This window comes from Bos grunniens, chromosome 23 (assembly GCF_055505025.1).
Source record: "Bos grunniens cultivar Pamir isolate PY7600 chromosome 23, Bosgru_T2T1.0, whole genome shotgun sequence".
Classification (NCBI taxonomy): Eukaryota; Metazoa; Chordata; class Mammalia; order Artiodactyla; family Bovidae; genus Bos; species Bos grunniens.
The window spans coordinates 33,172,503-33,191,771 of record NC_141187.1 but is presented as its reverse complement, the minus strand read 5'-3'; the positions used below and the strand labels follow the sequence as shown (position 1 = coordinate 33,191,771).

Genomic DNA, 19,269 nt, shown 5'->3' with positions numbered 1-19,269 from the left:
TTCAGTTCAGTCACTCAGTTGTGTCCGACTCTTTGTGACCCCATGAATCGCAGCACGCCAGGCCTCCCTGTCCATCACCAACTCCCGGAGTTCACTCAGACTCACATCCATTGAGTCAGTGATGCCATCCTGCCATATCATCCTCTGTCATCCCCTTCTCCTCCTGTCCCCAATCCCTCCCAGCATCAGAGTCTTTTCCAGTGAGTCAACTCTTTGCATGAGGTGGCCAAAGTACTGAAGTTTCCGCTTTAGCATCATTCCTTCCAAAGAAATCCCAGGGCTGATCTCCTTCAGAATGGACTGGTTGGATCTCCTTGCAGTCCAAGGGACTCTCAAGAATCTTCTCCAACACCACAGTTCAAAAGCATCAATTCTTCAGCGCTCAGCCTTCTTCACATTTCAACTCTTACATCCATACATGACCACAGGAAAAACCATAGCCTCGACTAGACGTACCTTTGTTGGCAAAGTAATGTCTCCGCTTTTGAATATGCTATCTAGGTTGAACACAACTTTCCTTCCAAGGAGTAAGTGTCTTTTAATTTCATGGCTGCAGTCACCATCGGTTCCCCAAAAGCTGACTCTGAGTCAAGGACTTTGTGTCAGGTTGTCTGTTTGAGATGTAATCCCAAGAAACTGCAAGTTTGAAAATAAATAAGAAGAGAAAGCCAACTAAAAGAAAAATGACATAAAGGGTACATTAATCAGTTGGTTGTCATGTGGCAACGGGGCTCCATCCCATCTATCCAGCACTGCTGTTAAGTCACTTCAGTCGTGTCCAACTCTGCGTGACCCCATAGACGTCAGCCCAGCAGGCTCTCCTGCCCCTGGGATTCTCCAGGCAAGAAAACTGGAGTGGATTGCCATTTCCTTCTCCAATGCATGAAAGTGAAAAAGTGAAAGTGAAGTTGCTCAGTCCTGTCCGACTCTTAGCGACCCCATGGACTGCAGCCCACCAGGCTCCTCCATCCATGGGATTTTCCAGGCAAGAGTACTGGAGTGGGGTGCCATTGCCTTCTCCGATCCAGCACTAAGAAATATGTGAAATTGAGATGTGCTATGCTGACATCATCACCTGCCCACACCCCAACCACTAAACACACACACATACATACACACATAAATGGGGAGGGTTCTCCTGGTGATTACAAGCAACACCAAAATCCTTGGGGAAGTATCAAGGCTTCAAAAGAAAAAAGTATCACGCTTCTGAAAAAAAGAAAAAGAAATTATTAAAAGGCTCTGCACAGCTGTAAGATTTCAATTCCTGTACTGTTTCTGTGTGTTCTGCCCAGTAACTAGTGAGAAAGCAAGCTCAGGGATGCCATTGGCTGGCTGACCCACAGCCGGCTCTGAATCATTCATTGAAAATATTGTGACTTTGTGATCACCAGGTGGACCGGGCCCCGGGGCCCGCAAGCCCCACGCCGCCACTAACAAGAGGTGAAGAAAAGTTTTTTTCTCCCCTTTCCGAAGGGTGGTGAATATGCCCCTGGGCGGGTTTAGGGAGAAGAGGGACAGCCAGAAAATCATTATTTGAGCGGAGGGAGGAGAAAAGAAAACGCAGACGTTCATTCTAGAAGGTAAGAAGGGGAGGGGATGCGCGACCGCTCGGGGTGAGGCAAAGGGTGGGAGGCGGTAGATGGGAGGAACAAAACCCAATAAGGGGAGAAGCGAGGACCCGGGGAAGGGAGGCTTCCGGGGGCGAGGGTGGACTTATCTTGGCGTCTAGCCTGAATCGCTGGGAGAAAAGGGAGGGAGGGTTTGGAAGAGTATCAAGTGACGTCTGAAGAAACTCAACTCTGGCTAGAAAAGTGAGCCGAGGAGAGGGGAAAACTGCCTTCCAGATCGCTGTATTGTTGACATTCCATGCAGTGTTTAAAGGATCAATCTATCGGGAAATACTTAAACCGGGAGTCGAAGAGGGCGGCCCAAGAGAGAAGCTGGGGAGCTGATGATACCAACACGGGTTACAGGAAAGTATGACCTAGATCAGAACTATGGTGCCAAGTCTCCTTGGCTGATTCTCCACGTCTCTCTAGGTCTCCCGTCGGTGCCTCTCCGGGTGACTCCTCTTGGATGCTTATGGAGCCAGTTGCTTCTCTGTATTTTTCCCTGCCAGGCTTCCTTCTCTTCTTCCACCTCCTCAGCTCGTTTGCACCGATCTCAGGTAGGGGTGTACGCCACTAACTCCTATCAACTTCTCAGAAAGGAAAATCAACACTTAAGTCTGCAAAGGGTAAAGAAGGGCTGCAGTTGTGCTCACTCACCCTTTCATTCTGCACACAGTCATCATATGGATCACAGTCATCAGATGGATCCTAGGCGCACTCCAGTAGCAATCCAGTGAGAGCCAGAAAGCCAAGCTGTATATGTAACTTAAAAATCCTTAGTAGCTACATGTTAAAAAGGAAAAGGAAACCAACCGATGAAACAAACTTTCATAAAACATTTTAACTTCAAATAACCAAAGTATTATTATTTAAAATTTTAATTAATGTAAAATATGAACATAATGTAAATTATGAAATTTATTCTAAATTTTCAAAATTGTGTGTCTTTTACATTACAGCACATGCCAATAGGGACTAGCTAGTGGTGATCACACTGGACAGCTACAGTTTATATCCTATACCGCAGGCACTGTACTGGTTTGGGAAACAGAAGAAAACCTCTGTGAGCTCAGGGTTCATGAGGGGTGATCAGCATAGGCTTCTCAATGTGTTGTTCATGAAGCATTAGTACCCCCGCTAGACACACCTACTAGGTGTTTTTTGTTTTGTTTTGTTTTTTACTACCGACCAGCCGTATCCCTTCGCCCCCAGAATCCTCAGCCCAGGAAGCCCCTATGGCCTTAGAGAGAACATGTCTGTCCCCTGGAACACCCAGTTCCTTTGCTGTCTCAGAGAGTTGATGGCTGGTGCCCTTGTCTGAGTCTACCGCTTTGTGTAACAGTCCAGTTTACTGTCCTGGGACCAGCTTATCCAATCCTGGCCGTGGTGGGAGAAGACGCCACGTTACGCTGCCACCTGTCACCTGAGAAAAACGCTGAGGATATGGAGGTGCGATGGTTCCGGACGCAGTTTTCCCCTGCGGTGTTCGTGTACAAGGGCAGGAGGGAGAGAACAGACGAGCAGATGGAGCAATACCGGGGAAGAATAACTTTTGTGAGCGAAGCCATCAGCGAGGGGAGCGTGGGGCTGATCATACACAACGTCACCGCCCACGAAAACGGCATCTACTGCTGTTATTTTCAAGAAGGCAGATCTTACGATGAGGCCATCATGCACCTAACAGTGACAGGTGCGTGCTTTCGTTTTGTGAGGTTGCTTTTTCACAGCCTGACTCTTGGGGAAAGTTTTTCTCTTCACTCCAGGCCCCCTGCAGATCAGGGGAGTTTGTGCCTAGAATTCCCAGTAAACAGGGAGGGTGGCTTTTCCCTCCTCAAGGACTCAATGGGTTTGCTCTGCTACTGTGGGTATCAGCTCTTGAGACACACACAACTGTCATCTTGAGCAGGGGCGAATGCTTAGTCCCTACAGATTATCCTTATGCCTACTTCTGAGAAATCTCTAAGCATATTTCTCAGTAACATGTTTTAGAATTAGACATTTTTATTGTTAAATAGAATTTGTTGTTGCTTAGTCCCTGTGTTGTGTCCAACTCCTTGTGACCCCATGAACTGTATCCTGCCAGGCTTCTCTGTCCATGGGATTTCCAAGGCAAGAATACTGGAGTGGGTTGTGATTTCCTTCTCCAGGGAACCGTCCCAACCCAGGGATCCAACCTGCGTCTCCTGAATTGCAGATAGATTCTTTATCACTGAACCACCTGGGAAGGCCCATTAAACAGAGTACTCGTGCAGAAAAACTAGTAGAACATTAATGTACAGATTACTGAATTATTATGAGCTACAACCACTCCTCATATCAACAGATAGGATGCTGCCTTCTACTGACAGTGTCAGTTTGCTAGGGCTGCCATGACAAAAGGCCACGGACTCTGCGGCTTAAATAACAGAAATGTGTTTGCTCATAGTTCTGGAGGTTGTTAAATCCAAGATCAAGCTGTCAGCAGGTTTGGTTTCTCCTGCAGCCTCTCTCCTTGGCCTGCAGGTGGCTACCCTGGTCTTCCATCTGGGTCCTAATGTGGCCTTTGCTCTATGGGTGTGCATTTCTTGTATCTCTGTGTGTCCTAATCTCTTTTTATAAGGACTCCAGCAGATTGGATCAGGGCCCACCCTAACAGCCTCACATTGACTTAATTACATCTTTAAAAGCCCTGTCTCCAAATACAGTCACGTTCTAAGGGACTGGAGATTAGGGATGCAGCATAAAAATTTTGCAGGGACACAGTTCAATCCATAACATGCTGTTTCTCAAAATGCCCAGCTGAGACAGGTTCCTAGGAGTAAAATGAGAAATAATGAGAAAACATTTAAATATTTTGAGAATATTAAATATTTAATATTAAAAATATAATGAGAAATATTTATCTTCATCCTTAATAGATACTACACATTTGTTTTGCAAAGTGTTTGTACCAATATACACTCTCACCGATCGTATAGGATGCTCCATACCTTTTTCATTAAGTCCAAAGAGAAGTTTTTCACATGTGACTTCAATCTATTTTTTCCTTTCTAGTAAGTTATTTTCCATGACTGTGAGGATCAAACACCATTCTTGACGCTTTTCACTTCCTCTCCCTTCCCTGCTTTTTTCCTTGGGACATATCACCATCTTACAGAGTATGCATTTTACTTATTTATCCAGATTACTGTGTCTCTTCCACTAAAATGTAGTTTTCATAAAGGGTTGTTTTCTCTTTTGTTCTTGCTGTATTCACATCTTTAGAACTGAACCTGAAGCATAACAGATGCTCAGTAAATATTATCGACGGAATAAATGAATCTGCTCCGTAAAGCTGTAAGTGGTCATCACATCGTACCTGAGCTATCTCTATTCTAAGCCTGAGATCTATTTTATTTTTCATCTTTTCCCATGAGCCTCTTACCAGTCCATGCTTTTAATTATCTTTGACATATGCTTTAGTCAGGATTGTTGAGCTTATGCTCTGGTCTAAGCAGCCCTCAAATCCTAGTAGGTTAAATCAACAAAAATCTATTTCTGACACATGAAGTATATCCTTCATGAGTCTGGTGGGGCTCTACTCCATACAGACCTGCCTGGAACTTTATGGTTCACCTTGGCAGAGGGAAAGAGAGCTTGGCAAATTATGGTAAACATGAACCTGGCCTGGCCTATCCCACTCTGAATTGAGTCGTTGGACAATTTTTTGTTTGTTTTACTGTTTTTTTGGTTTGGTTAATTGGCTGGCTGGTTTTGTCCTTCGATCTGTTGTCTCATACTTGCCTTTACTGAATCCCCCTGAAATGTTTTGTAGGATTTCTTCCCAAGTTGTTGAGGTCTTTTGAATCTTATCCCACTTCAGAGTTTCCATGCCAGCCTTTCAATCCGCAACTAGTTGTTTTTTTTATTTTCCATCTTGAAAAGATCAAATTGAGGAAGAATCAGTAAGACTTAAGTGAGGTTTAATTTTGTCTTTGGTATAATTTGTGGAAGGTAAATATCTCTAAATTGGGGCGTAAAGCCTGGCTTTGCACACTAGCTCTGTCAATTCTAAAAACCAACACCTCCTTTTGATTATCAGATAGCTGTGGTGATGAGAAGCCCTAAACCAGGAGAAGGGAGACAGTGCCTTCAAGTCAAAAAGTTTCTTAAAATTCTGCCAGCCTGGCAGGTTTCTGTCCTTATTATATTGAACTTAAAACTTCAAGAAGCCAGAGCTGCTGAGAAGTCCTCTCAGGGCAGAAAGTGAAAGCCTAGACCTGTTTGTTTCTGATCAGAGTGGACACACCCATCCAGAAGTGAGAAAATTAAAATCTCTAGCTGAATGAATCAGTCAACAAACATTTATTAGGAGACAGATAGATGCTTGCTCCTGTGATGGAGTCCGTAGGGAGAGCCCAAAGAAGAGTGCAATGTAAGCATTTCCCCTCTTAGAGATCTCACTTTTTTTTTTTCAACATGTTGGCCTCCTGGTATTCTCCAAAATCAAGGTTTTCTTCCTTCCTTTTCTCCTTACTGTCTTCTTCCTTCCTTCTTCCATCCCTCCCTCTTTCTCCCTTCACAGAAGAGAGTGCATGGAATGTGCCTAATAGTTTTTTCTGGACACCAGCCTCTTGCTTTCTTGCCTCTTCATCACCCAGAGCTGCTTTCCTAATACACTTTTGCTAAGACACTATTACCTCTGTTACAGAGCCCTGGTCTCTCTCCCCAGGCCTGGGCTCTAAACCCGTTATTGAAATGAAGAGCCCCGAGGATGGAGGTATCAGGCTGGAGTGTACATCTGCAGGGTGGTACCCAAAGCCCCACGCTGTGTGGAGGGGCCCTCATGGTGAGACCATGCCCCCCCTGGAAGAGGCTTACTCTGTGAGTGCAGATGGGCTCTTCCTGGTCACCATGGCTGTGATCATCAGGGACCATTCAGTGAGGAACATGTCCTGCTCTGTCAGCAACACCCTGCTCGACCAGGAGAAGGAAACTGTGATTTTCATTCCAGGTTAGTTCCCTGCTCTCTGGAGGCTCATTTCTTTCTTTCTTTCTTTTTTTTCTTCCTGGAGGCTCAATTCATGGAGGCCGGTTGCTCAGCAGACAGATTGGAGCCCAGCAGGAGGATGGGGAGGTAGGGCCATGGGGTAGAAGGATCCTGAGCCCTGAAGAGCTGGAAGCTACAGCTGAGCTGAGGCCTCTCCTTGTCATAAGAGGAAAATCAAATTGTCTCAAAACACAGGGGTAGAAAGCCTCCTTAAGGGTAAATCTGATAGTTGTTTGATCATGGTCCTTATCCTGCAGCAATTTGCAAACATTTAGAACAGTCCTAAAACAATGGACGGTGGTGTGGGTGGGTGTTGTCTGCTGAAGCCCTCCCTTCCTCCCCATGATATTTCCCAAGGGACAGTGTTCAAGAAAGTCTGTCTATAGACATTCATAAATGCATTAAAGAAGTACTAAACAAGTATCTCATATGCTCAAGGTACTGTTCTCGAAATCGAAGATAAATCAGTGAACAAAATACAAGAAGATGCCTGCGCTCGTGGGTCTCACATTCTAGAACAGCAGAGGACAATAAGTGAAATCATTAATTAAAACAAGGAGTGAAGTAATTAAACTGTGGACTGTATCAGATAGTGATAAGTATTGTAGAAAAATATTATATTTAAACTCCTGAGGCAGTTTATCTGGCAGTTTTCAAAGACCCCTTAAGATGCAGATATGATTGGAATGAATTGAAGGCAGGGAGAGTTGGAGGAGACGAATCCAGAGAGGCCATAGGTCTGGATTGTATGGGGCAGTGTAGGCCACAAATGAACTTTGGCTTTTAATCTCAATAAGATAGGAAACATTGTAAGGTTTTGAACAAAGAAATAACATGATCTCACTTAGGCTGCTGTGCTGAGGACAGACAGCAGAAGGGCAGAAGGTATGGACAGAAGCAGGGAGGAGGGTATTGTAATGTTCCAGGCAAGAAGGGATGGTGACTTATATCACACAGTGGCTATGCTGATTCTATATGGCTGGTTAGCTTTTAGTCAGCCTTGTCCCACCCATGGTGACTCAACGTGTTACTTGCTTTTTTGTCTGCTGAGCCCCCAATCCTGGCAATTACTGTGGGGTGAGCCAGTGCAAAGTCGAAGTTTGTTTCCCTAGCTGGGGTTTCTCAGAGAGAAGCTGGTGGAGCAGGGACCTGAGAGAGCTCTTCAGATCTGTGCCCTGAGGGGCTCTCATTCTGGAGCTCCTTTTTCTCACTAAATAGGATTTTGGGGCTTCCTTTTCAGAATCCTTTATTCCCAGAACATCTCCCTGGATGGTGGCCCTGGCGGTCATCCTGCCCTCTCTGCTTCTCCTCATTGCTGGGAGCATCTATCTCATCAAGAAACTCCATCTGGGAAAAAAGATTCTGTCCATGCAAAAAGAGGCTGAAAATGAAGAGAAAGAAATTGCACGTAAGGAACTGGGGAAAGAACGTGTGGAAAAAGAGAAAGAATGCCAAACAAAAGGTAAAAGAGTAGGAGGACAGTTCACTGTCACACAACTCGGCCAGCTAAAAGCCTGGGAAACAGAGAGGGCATGAATAAAAGCAGCACCAAGGGCTTGGAACTCGCACATCCTAGTAATGAATCCCTCAGACCTGACTTTCTTCCACTCTGCAAATGCTGCATCCATTCACCTGGCTACATGTAGCCCTATCTTGTTGGACAAAAGCAAATCTAAATAAGTACTGATAGTATCGAGCCACCTGATCATATATCATTTCTGGTATCTTGACAGTTCCCTAGGCAGTGTGGGAGGAGGGTGGTGGTATTCACAGAAAAGATCAACTTTTCATTATTTAAGACAAACTCAGACTTTCTTAGTTCTTCTCTTAAAGACATTCATTTGTTTCTATTTCCTTTTCAGAGCAACTTCAAGAAGAATTGCGTAAGTTTAACATTTCCTAAACTATTCCCTGCATGATTTGTATTCTGCTCTCTTAGCCATTATCTCATGAAGCTCATCTCTCTGCCTGTCCCATTGCAGGATGGAGAAGAAACCTCTTACATGCGGGTGAGCGCCTCTAACATTCCCTGAGATCCTGAGCTTTCTCCCCACCAGGCAGCCAACACGACACATTAGAGGAGCAAGGGGGCCCAAGGCTGGCTGGGGAAGCAGGAGCCTGGCTTAGTGCACTAGCAGGATCCCACCCAGTGCTGGATTCTACCTCTGCTGTCAGAGACACTACACAGGTCTTAACGAATTCTATAGTTTACTCCTGACCATTCTTTCTTTTTTAGAATAATTTCACCCATGATCCGGAGAAGGCAATGGCACTCCACTCCAGTACCCTTGCCTGGACAATCCCATGGACAGAGGAGCCTGGTGGGCTACAGTCCATGGGGTTGCTATGAGTCAGACACGACTGAGCAACTTCACTTTCACTTTTCACTTTCATGCACTGGAGAAGGAAATGGCAACCCACTCCAGTATTCTTGCCTGGAGAAGTCCAGGGACAGGGGAGCCTAGTGGGCTGCTGTCTATGGGGTTGCACAGAGTCAGACACGACTGAAGGAACTTAGCAGCAGCAGCAGCATCCATGATCACCAAAGGTCTACCATACATAGTGAGTGAGGGAAGTCACTCAGTTTTGTTTGGCTCTTTGCGATCCCATGGGCATAGCCCGCCAGGCTCCTCTGTCCATGGAATTTTCCAGGCAAGAATACTGGAGGGGGTTGCCATTTCCTTCTCCAAGGGATCTTCCCAACCCAGAGATCGAACCCAGGTCTCCCGCGTTGCGGGCAGATTCTTTACTGTCTGAGCCACCAAAGAAGCATAAACACTCAAGCTGCCAAAACCCAGGAAACCACACATAGTAGAGCCCCCCAAAAGTTACATTTTAGTAGCCGTTGTTCTTTGAGTCCTGATTAATTTGAAAGAAGACAATACTGGCTTAGCTGTCTTTAACGTGGGAGATGGTATATAGACTACACAGTGGAAGAGCCGTGTGTGGGAAAGGCAATGAAGTTCCCAGGCCTGGCTCAGGGGTGTGTAGAGGCCAGAAATGCCTTCCTGCTCCAAGAGAGCACTGATATTCTGTGTATAGGGGAGGGGATGTGGGCAAGAGGGAAAGTACAGGGTCCAATGACCTGGTCCTAGTAAGCACTTTTGAGTTTTATGATTTGTCACCTTCTGCTCAAGAACATCATAGAATCCAGCCTTTGCTGGATCCCACAGCACTCAGACGTTTCCTCTTTCAAATTTCAAAATTATCACCGTTAGACATATAAATTTGGAGAAAGAAAAAAATCATTTTAACACAGTTGTTTTGTATTAGATGGAGACTGACTAATAGTAACTGCCAAAAAGTAACTGCAGAGACGGCTGCAGAATGTCAGGGGTCTGAAACATTTCTTATATCTGACAGGTCATAACTGTAGTCATCACACCCATGTTATTAAAGCAAAATGGATGGATATAGTTTCCCCTACCTTTTGCCCTCAGGCAGCAGGATGACTTTGGGGGAGATTATCTTCCTTTTTTAGCTTCTGAAGGGTGCTCTTGTTAGTCATTTAAATCAGTTGTCAGCGGGTTAAACCAGTAGGACACAGAGGACCGTGTAGGGACCCTTTATCACCCTTATCTGTATAGGGAAAAAATCAGCCTTACTTGCTTAATTGGGGGAGGGGAAGAGGATGGATTCTCTTTGCTAGTTTAAGCCAAGTGGGAAACTTTATTCTAACTTGAGCCCCAGAGATCATATATCTTGAATAGAAAAGCTGACAGATCTGAGAACTTTGAGAGAAAGTGGAGCCATTCATTTCAGCTCATTGGCTGAACTTTCTGTATTTCTTAGAGCCCCAGTCCTCCTCTACCCGTGGCAGCGCTCCTGCCACTCAAGAGAGAGAAGTGCAGACTCAGTAATTCAGTTCTATCTGTGAGCTGCCTGGGATCTGGGATCAAGGGGCTTTCATGGAAAAGACTGTTACCCAGGGGATTCTCCCCATGCTTTCTGGGATCTCTCAGGGGAACAGGAGTCAGGTCCTGGTCTCAGGATCTCAGGATCTCACAGTTTTGTGAGATCCCAGGCCTAACCCTGAGATTTCCTCTGCAGCTGATGTGGTCCTGGACCCAGACACTGCTCATCCTGAGCTCTTCCTGTCAGAGGACCGGAGAAGTGTGAGAAGGGGCCCTTCCAGGCAGAGCGTGCCTGACAACCCGGAGAGATTCGACTGTCGGCCTTGTGTCCTGGGCCTGGAGAGCTACTCCTTAGGGAGACATTACTGGGAGGTGGAAGTCAAAAACGTGATGGTGTGGGCTGTGGGGGTTTGTAGAGACAACGTTGAGAGGAAAGGGGAGGCCCTCCTGGTTCCTCAGAACGGCTTCTGGACCCTGGATATGTTTGAGAACCAATACCGTGCCCTCTCCTCCCCAGAGAAGATTCTTCCCCTGAAAGAGCGCCTTCACCGGGTGGGCGTCTTCCTGGACTATGAAGCTGGAGATGTGTCCTTCTATAACATGAAGGACAGGTCACATATCTACACATGTCCCCGTTCACCCTTCTCTGGACCCCTGAGGCCCTTCTTCAGGCTGGGGTCCGATGACAGCCCCCTCTGTATCTGTCCATCTTTTAGAGGGGCCCAGGGGGTCACAGTGCCTGAGGGGGGCCTGGTCCTTCACAGGGCAGAGACCCACCACAACCACCAATTCCCTGGTCTCAGAGCCAGGTAGGGAAACCCAGGCCACCTCTACTACAGCACCGCCTGGAGGAATACTACCCTCCTTCCTTCTGGTCACAGGAGAATCTCCCCCGGGGTCCCCCCGGACATGTCTTCAAGCCCCAGAGCGTGTGTCTCCCTCATTAGGCTATTGCTTTAGTAACTTGTTGCATGTAACCATGGGGCAGGGGCCAGTCTCAGGAACACTAAGTGCTGCCACATGGCTCCCAACCAACAAGTAAGTGTGAGAAAGTGACAGGCAGAGAACCAGCTGCTTTAACATCGGATGACACATTCAGCCCGAGACTGGAATTGACATCAGATACTGTGGATCTGGGGATTCCCTAATAGCTCAGTTGGTAAAAAAAAAATCCACCTGCAATCTGCTGGAGAAGGGATAGGCTACCCATTCCAGTATTCTTTGGCTTCCCTTGTGGCTCAGCTGGTAAAGAATCTACCCGCAATGTGGGAGACCTGGGTTTGATCCTGGGGTTGGGAAAATCCCCTGAAGAAGGGAAAGGCTCCCCACTCCAGTATTCTGGCCTGGAGAATTCCATGGACTGTAAAGTCCACGGGGTCACAAAGAATCGGACACGACTGAGCGACTTGCACTTGCACTTTCACTGTGGATCTGGGGCAAGGACAATGGGACATACTGAGATGTAAGAAGGGCAGGGAGCCAGAAATGGAGGTCAGAGATGGAGGAAGTAAGACAGAAGGTCCATTTCTAACCCACCCCCAGGATTTCCAGAGCACACAATAAAGCTCCACAGGCCTAGATTCAGGATGATCTAGGATGAAGGAGAATGAAGGACGAGGATGCATCTGGGCCTGGCCTGGCCTGGCTCAGGTATCCCTACAATAAACAAGGCGTCAATACTTTGTTATTGGTTGTGGCCTAAGGTTTAAGGTCCCAGATGAGCAGATAAGCATTGGACCAAGTGGATCTCAAAGTTCAGGTTCAGTGAGGAGAGCAGTGCTTTCCAACTTTTTGGCCTCAGGATGCATTTAGACACGTAAAAATTATTGAGGACAGAAAAGTGCTTTTGCTCATTTGAATTATATCTATCAATATGTGTGGCATTAGAGATTAAACTGAGAAATTTTTTAATGTATTTATTAACTTATATTAAAAAAGGAACAAGTCAATTATAGATTAATATGTAAAACATGTTTCAGGAATGATCACTATCTGTTGTCTCCAATATAAAATAAAGTTTATTGCGAAGTGTGGTATTTTTTAATGTTTTTGAAAATCTAATGTCTGGCTCCTAGAAGGTAGCTAGATCCTCACCATCTGCCTCTGTATTCAATGCTGGAATCACAGGTCATGGAGGCTCTAGAAAGCATTATCTACACTACTGAGAGAATGAGAGGAAAAATGACAAATAATATCTTATTATTATTATGGAACAATATTAACTTTGTAGACTCAAAATGTAACAGAGATGCCCCCCCCCTCAAAAAAAAATCTGTGAAACATCCTTTGAGAAGCAGGATAAAGGCTCCTGGAATTGAGTCAGGCATTTAAAATTATGGCATAAATGGTAGTATTGGACTTTATGTAATTCGGCCATCCAATTGTAAAACTTGGCTGAAAAATTTAAAAGATAGTTAAAAAGTTCAAAATTGTATTACTGCAGTTCCTACAGTAAACAAGGTGTCACGATGGACACGTTCTAGAAAATATCTGAAACATTGAACTCGGTGATTTGTTGAGATGGAAAACTGGTTTATTAATGTGCATGTGTTTTATTTTTGGTGCTGTTGACATGATAACATTTGAGCAGTTTTAACTAAAAGCACCCGACTGTAAGTTAGGAAATAAGTGCTACTAATACCTGCCTGTATTAATCTTAGAAAAATTACAGCTTTTCAGTGTTTTGGATTCTATAAAATAAGACTTTGCGTGGGTTTGCATATCTTTTATTATAGTTTGTAAAACACTTTTATTTATTCAGTATCCTTGCTTTCTCATAAGAAATGTACTAATCCTCATTTCACAGTGAAATAGTGTGGTCTAGCAAGTTAAAGTGATTTTTGTTGTTATTTAAGGAAAATAGAGTTTTCATTCTTACTTTTTAAAAAAATTGTCTCATCTTTAAGGCAGCTTCTAAACATAAAATTTAGATGTTTTAAGTATTTATTGAAACTAAGCATGAACCCAATGCTCTGCTAATCACTGTATAAAATAGCATAGAACTCAGCTCCCAGCTTCCTTTACTCAATCTTTCATTCATATATTTATTTATTCATTCATTCTCAAGAAATTTATCACCTTTAATGTATTGATCATGTGCAGTCTGTTGTGCCATGAAAGAAATAAACAGGATGATATTATAGAGAAGAATGGGTGGGAGCTAAGGAGGGCTACTTTAGGTAGAAAATTAGATGGTAAAGTTAAGGAGGGCTTCCTGGAGGAAGTGATGGGTCTTCTGAGACTTGAGGACTAAGAAAGATTCCCAAGCGGCAGGAATCTTGTGCCTATAAGCCCCAAAACAGAAATAAACTAACTAGTTAAAGGACATAATCCCCTACTGTCAGAGCAAAGACTGAGAATGGGACAAACAAGTAGAAAGAAGACAGACTCTCTGGGGCCTCATAGCAAAGTGCTGAGAATCAAACTGAAGCAGAATCTTACGGAAAACCAAAGCTCAAGTGAACAGAAAATGTCTGGAGTCACCCGAGTGTTATTATTGCCTCTTCCTAAAAGGATTACTTTTTTTTTTTTTGGTCACACTGCACAGGTTGCAAAACACAGAGTCCTAACCACTGGACCACCAGGGAGGTCCCAGATTACTAATTCTTAACAGCATGGGGAATTAAATTTTCCAGAATTTCCTTCTTTCTGGATTTGGGGCCTGGGAGGGAGGTGGAGTAGAGTATGGAGAAAAGGGGAATGGCCTCCAGGGACTTTTCCCCTTCATTGAGTGTCATGAGTTGGGCCCCTTATAATGATTCCAGCACCCTCAGGGGCTGAGAGCCACAGTGTCTGTGACTCCCATCTGCCCTCTTGGCTCTGACTGTGGCTTGGATTCAACCCCAAAATGTCGGGTGACTCCCGACATTTTCTGTTCAACTTCAAAGAATTCTGAATCAAGACCTTGTAGTGGAAGTTTTTCAGATTTTTGGCATCTTAGTTTAATTAAAGAGAGACTTTGAAAAAAATTAATATTGGAGTAATAGCTGATTAACAATGTTGTGACAGTTTCAGGTGTACAGCAAAGTGACTCGATTATACATATCAAAGAGGGACTTTAGTCTTTTACCTCGGATGGACTGGGAGTTATCATCAGTGATTATTGGGTAATAGTTTCTTCAGTGGTTAATCTTATTCCCCTTGGATCCCCATGTTGGAGAGAGTGGGCTGGGCCAAGGAGGGAGGTGTGGTGGGGAGATTGGAAGTTAGGTCTTCTTGGCACATTCTACCATTATAGGAAGTTTTCTCAGCTTAAGGGAAAGTGAAACTTACGTATCTCTGGACTCATGGAGAGCTTTCCTTAATCACATAACTATTTACACAGGCTAGACGGGAAACAGCCAGGCACATTGCTGCCAGGCTGGTTCACAGGATCATTCTTTTTTCTCCCCAGTCTCCCTGATGCTTGGCTCTAAATCAACCCTTTCATACCATAAAACACAAGGTACGTGTATAACTATCCCAGACCTTTTAATTACAGTTACTATTAATAATCAAGCTTAGAGGACTTTGATATTAGTGACATAAGTAATCTGACACAGATAAGGTATATGTACAATTATCAGTAAATAAGCTAACATTTATAATCCAAGCAGTCTCTTGGGACTATGAATCAGCACACATGCAGCTTATTCTTACATCCATCTAACAATCATTGACTGTTGGCCATGAGCCAACCACTGTCTAGGCTTTGATGAAAAATAACAGTAATCAAGACAGGTGTCATGCATGGAGTACTGTCAACCAGGGAGCACACCCAAGTTTCAATGGCCATACTTTCTACTGAGCTTTCATTATGTAGCCTTGACTGATCGAATCACGGACCACATAGTGATTGAACTCCTTCTCCAGCCCCTCTCTCTTCCTGAGTCAAGCTGACCACAAAAAGCTCAAATCCTCAATCCCCTTGGCACATGATTGGACTTTCTGTTTTGCTGACTCACCATCTCATTAGAATAAACTATCAGGTTCAGTCCAGTGAGCTCACCAGGAATAATACAACACTCTTAATACTCAGGAAATTCCAAGGGTTTAGGTTATTTCCCAGGAGACTAGACAAAGGCCAGACTCCTCACTACACAGTTTGAAAAACAATATCAAGGAGAAAGGACTAGGGTACAGTTGGATTTGGGCTACTACCAGAATAGAAAGATCAGAGCACCAAAGGATGGTAGGGAAAAGTGTGGACAGGCCAGAGAAATACGGAGAGCAAATGCAGTGTGGACTCTTGAGGTAGCAAAAGGAGTTTGTGTTTTCTTTTAACTATAATTGGAAACTATTATTGTAAACAAGGAAGTAACAGAACAATTTCTGGTAATTCCCTGGTGGCCCAGTGGTTAGGTTTCTGCATTTTCACTGCTGAGGATGAGTTCAATTCGAGGTGGGCAAAATAAGATCATGCAGGGTGAGGCAAAAAAAAAAAGAAAGAAAGAATTTCCTTTTAAAAGAGAAAAGGAGCCCAAGGAGCCCACTTCACAGGAGAGGAAAGTGAGGAGGTGTCCGGGGGGACCAGGGCTCAAGCCCATCACTGAGAGCTGCAGAGCCAGGATGGGAACAAGGTTCTCCTGACCCACAGCTGTCCTTTCTCCACCTAAGGGCCCCTCCCTACTCCCCTAAACCCCAGAACCAGAGTCACTATCAGGCTACCCCTCCCCACCCCCACTCTGCCGCCCACCCACAAGCCTGGACTCTGAAAGCCTCCTCAGACCTTCGGGAGCCCACCTCTCCCCCTCGGGGCTGTGACTGCCCCACCCCAGGGAGTCCCCAGGTGAGGGGAGCAGGATCCACCTCCTCCTCCCCGCTGAGCCCCACTTTCTGCGCCCAGCCCAGCACCCTGTCTCCTTGTCTGCTGCATCCAGGTGGGCTGTGCCGATGGGGCTGGTTGTCACCCAGAGTGTACCCTGAACACAGCAGCTGAAAAAAAAAAATAAATAAATAAATAAAAGAGAAAAATAGAAAACTTTGAAGATGTTATACTAATGAACTTGATGTTAGAGAACTGGGTAGCCTCTAGAAGCTAGTGTTGGGCACACTATTCCAAAACATAGCACCTTGGCATATAGAATATCTTAAAGCTCAACATTCAGAAAACGAAGATCATGGCATCCGGTCCCATCACTTCATGGGAAATAGATGGGGAAACAGTGGCAGACTTTATTTTTTTGGGCTCCAAAATCACTGCAGATGGTGACTGCAGCCATGAAATTAAAAGATGCTTACTCCTCGGAAGGAAAGTTATGACCAACCTAGATAGCATATTCAAAAGCAGAGACATTACTTTGCCAACAAAGGTCCGTCTAGTCAAGGCTATGGTTTTTCCAGTAGTCATGTATGGATGTGAGAGTTGGACTATAAAGAAAGCTAAGCATCAAAGAATTGATGCTTTTGAACTGTGGTGTTGGAGAAGACTCTTGAGAGTCCCTTGGACTGCAAGGAGATCCAACCAGTCCATTCTGAAGGAGATCAGCCCTGGGATTTCTTTGGAAGGAATGATGCTAAAGCTGAAACTCCAGTACTTTGGCCACCTCATGCAAAGAGTTGACTCATTGGAAAAGACTCTGATGCTGGGAGGGATTGGGGGCAGGAGGAGAAGGGGACGACAGAGGATGAGATGGCTGGATGGCATCACTGACTCGATGGACGTGAGTCTGGGTGAACTCTGGGAGTTGGTGATGGACAGGGAGGCCTGGCATGCTTCGATTCATGGGGTCACAAATAGTCAGACACGACTGAGCGACTGAACTGAACTGAACTAAAGATAAAGGAGTCTAAGAAAATTGCAGGAGAAAGGCATCTGCCTCTCATCCTTTTTTCCCTGAAAGCAGAAATATAAATCTCACATATGAAAGGTAACTTCCCTGTACCAGGTAGCAAGAAGATATCTTTATCACCAAAGGGAAGGCTATATAAACAAACCTGTTATTTCTTCACAATTTACTTCACAATTTACCTTTACCCTGAGCCCCTTTGCCTCATCAATTCCTCACAAATTTGTTTCTTTGCCTAAAATGGATTGAAACTTCCTGCTCTGACCACTTCTTCAGGTCTTCAATCTCTTGTGAGGTCTGTCAAGTAACACATGTAAAAATTCAATAAATTTGTATGCTTTTCTCCTGTTAATTTGTGTTTGTCAGTTTAATTTTCACAACCAGAGATCCTAAGAGAGTTGATTTTTATTAAAAATTTTTTTATTGATGTGTATTTGCTGTACAATATTATATAAGTTATAGGTGTACAATATAGTAAGTCACAATTTGTAAAGGTTGTAGTCTATTTAGTTATTGTAAACTATTGTAAACTACCATATCTTTGTAGTTTATCTTACACCTAATAGTATTCCCCTACCCCTGTATTGCCCCTCCTTGAAGGTTGTTTTTTAATATGATACCACTGCACTTCTAGGAACAAGTTTCTACACTGGGTACTTACTGCTAAGTAACGAATCACCCTAAAAGTTACTGACTTAAAATAACACTCAGTTGTTATTATTCATATGTCGAGGTGTCAGCTGAGTGTGGCTAATCTAGTCCTCAACTCAGCTGGGCTTTTTTGCTTCAAGCTGCAGTGGCTAAGTAGCTCAGCTTCTCGTGACAAGTGTATGAGTTGGCTGGGGCAACTATTCCACTTGTCTCCTATCCTAAGACTAAATGACTGATCAAAGCAGTTTCTTCTTATGACAGTCGGTTCCTTATGGTGTTCAAGAGTGAATGGTGGGGACTTCCCTGGAGGTCCAGTGGTTAAGACTCTACACTGTCAATGCAGTTCAATCCTTGGTTGGGAAACTAAGATTACATATGCCGTGGCCAAAAAAAAAAAAAAAAAAAAGGTGAATGGAAACAGGCAAGGCATCTCAAGAGGTCTTGGAATAGAAATATTGTCAATTTCTACATGCCACTGGTTAAAGCAAATCACGTGGCCAAATGCAAAGTTAAGAGGTGGGGAAATATACTTTGCCATGATGAGACCATATCAAAGATGAGGATTCTGGGAGGATTGAAGGACTGGGGCTAGTAATTCAATCTTTCACACCATTGTTCAAGATCCACCAAATTTCTATTTCTTACTCAAAACCTTCTAGTAGTATTTCCATCCCTAGCACTCCTCCTATCTCTAGACATGTGCTGGGATTTCATACCCTTTTAGATAACTTCCACTCAAAGGTCATCCTAGTCTAGAAATTTAGGAATACGATTCTAGATTTTTCAAAGTTGAAAGGGACTCTAAAGGTTATAATGCCCCCAATATGTTTAGATCTGAAGGAAAATGCAGACTCCAGTTGAGGAAGAAAGAAAGAAACAAGCCTAGCAGCTGCTATAGTGTTCTTCACTTAAACATCTCACAGACACCAACATCAGACAAGACCATTCTGTGCTTGTGATGGAGAGAGACAAAAACAAATCCACTCTACGATCTTATCAGCACAGGCAAAAACAAAACAAGAACACAAAGCAAGCCACAAAATTGACCATTCACCTCCCTCTCTTGGCTAACTGCAGTAATTACTACATCTTTACCAATTGCAGTTTACTTATTTAATTTTGGCCCCACTGCCAGGCTTGTGGGATCCTGGTTTGCCAACCAGGGATGAAACCTGGGCGCCTGCAATGGAAGCTCAGAGTCCTAATCACTAGACCACCAGGAAATTCCCACCAACTGCAATTTTAGCCCACTCTGTTCTTTACTTTCTAATAAAAATTATTGGAATATTCACTCCTACAACAGCCCACTGCTTTCCGACAGCATTCATCCAGAACAAACTCTTCTTTCTTTGAACCTCCCCCAAATCACCCAACAC

General features: G+C 44.3%; 1 protein-coding gene across 6 annotated transcripts; it reads left to right on the top strand.

Moving 5' to 3' along the window:
• The first annotated feature begins 1,351 nt into the window (after positions 1-1,351).
• Positions 1,352-12,508, top strand: LOC147347517 (butyrophilin subfamily 2 member A2-like). 6 transcript variants are annotated; one of them, XM_086369875.1, is made up of 8 exons: positions 1,352-1,583; positions 2,043-2,170; positions 2,956-3,303; positions 6,304-6,585; positions 7,862-8,083; positions 8,484-8,504; positions 8,604-8,630; positions 10,672-12,508. In XM_086369875.1, the coding sequence occupies exons 2-8, from the start codon at positions 2,080-2,082 to the stop codon at positions 11,286-11,288; spliced, it is 1,608 nt and encodes a 535-aa protein (XP_086226001.1). In that variant the 5' UTR covers positions 1,352-1,583; positions 2,043-2,079; the 3' UTR covers positions 11,289-12,508. The 6 variants fall into 6 exon arrangements, 4 of the variants coding, with proteins under 4 accessions (XP_086226001.1, XP_086226003.1, XP_086226000.1 ...); XM_086369877.1 differs by having other exon boundaries at positions 1,392-1,583; positions 2,123-2,170; XM_086369874.1 differs by having other exon boundaries at positions 1,393-1,583; positions 1,876-2,170.
• Positions 12,509-19,269: the final 6,761 nt, after the last annotated feature.

Coding starts and splice junctions, on each gene's coding strand:
- LOC147347517 (XM_086369875.1), top strand. CDS start 2,080: ATGCTTATGGAGCCAGTTGCTTCTCTGTATTTTTCCCTGCCAGGCTTC. Junction 6,586..7,861: donor AACTGTGATTTTCATTCCAG/GTTAGTTCCCTG, acceptor CTTCCTTTTCAG/AATCCTTTATTCCCAGAACA. Junction 8,505..8,603: donor GCAACTTCAAGAAGAATTGC/GTAAGTTTAACA, acceptor GTCCCATTGCAG/GATGGAGAAGAAACCTCTTA.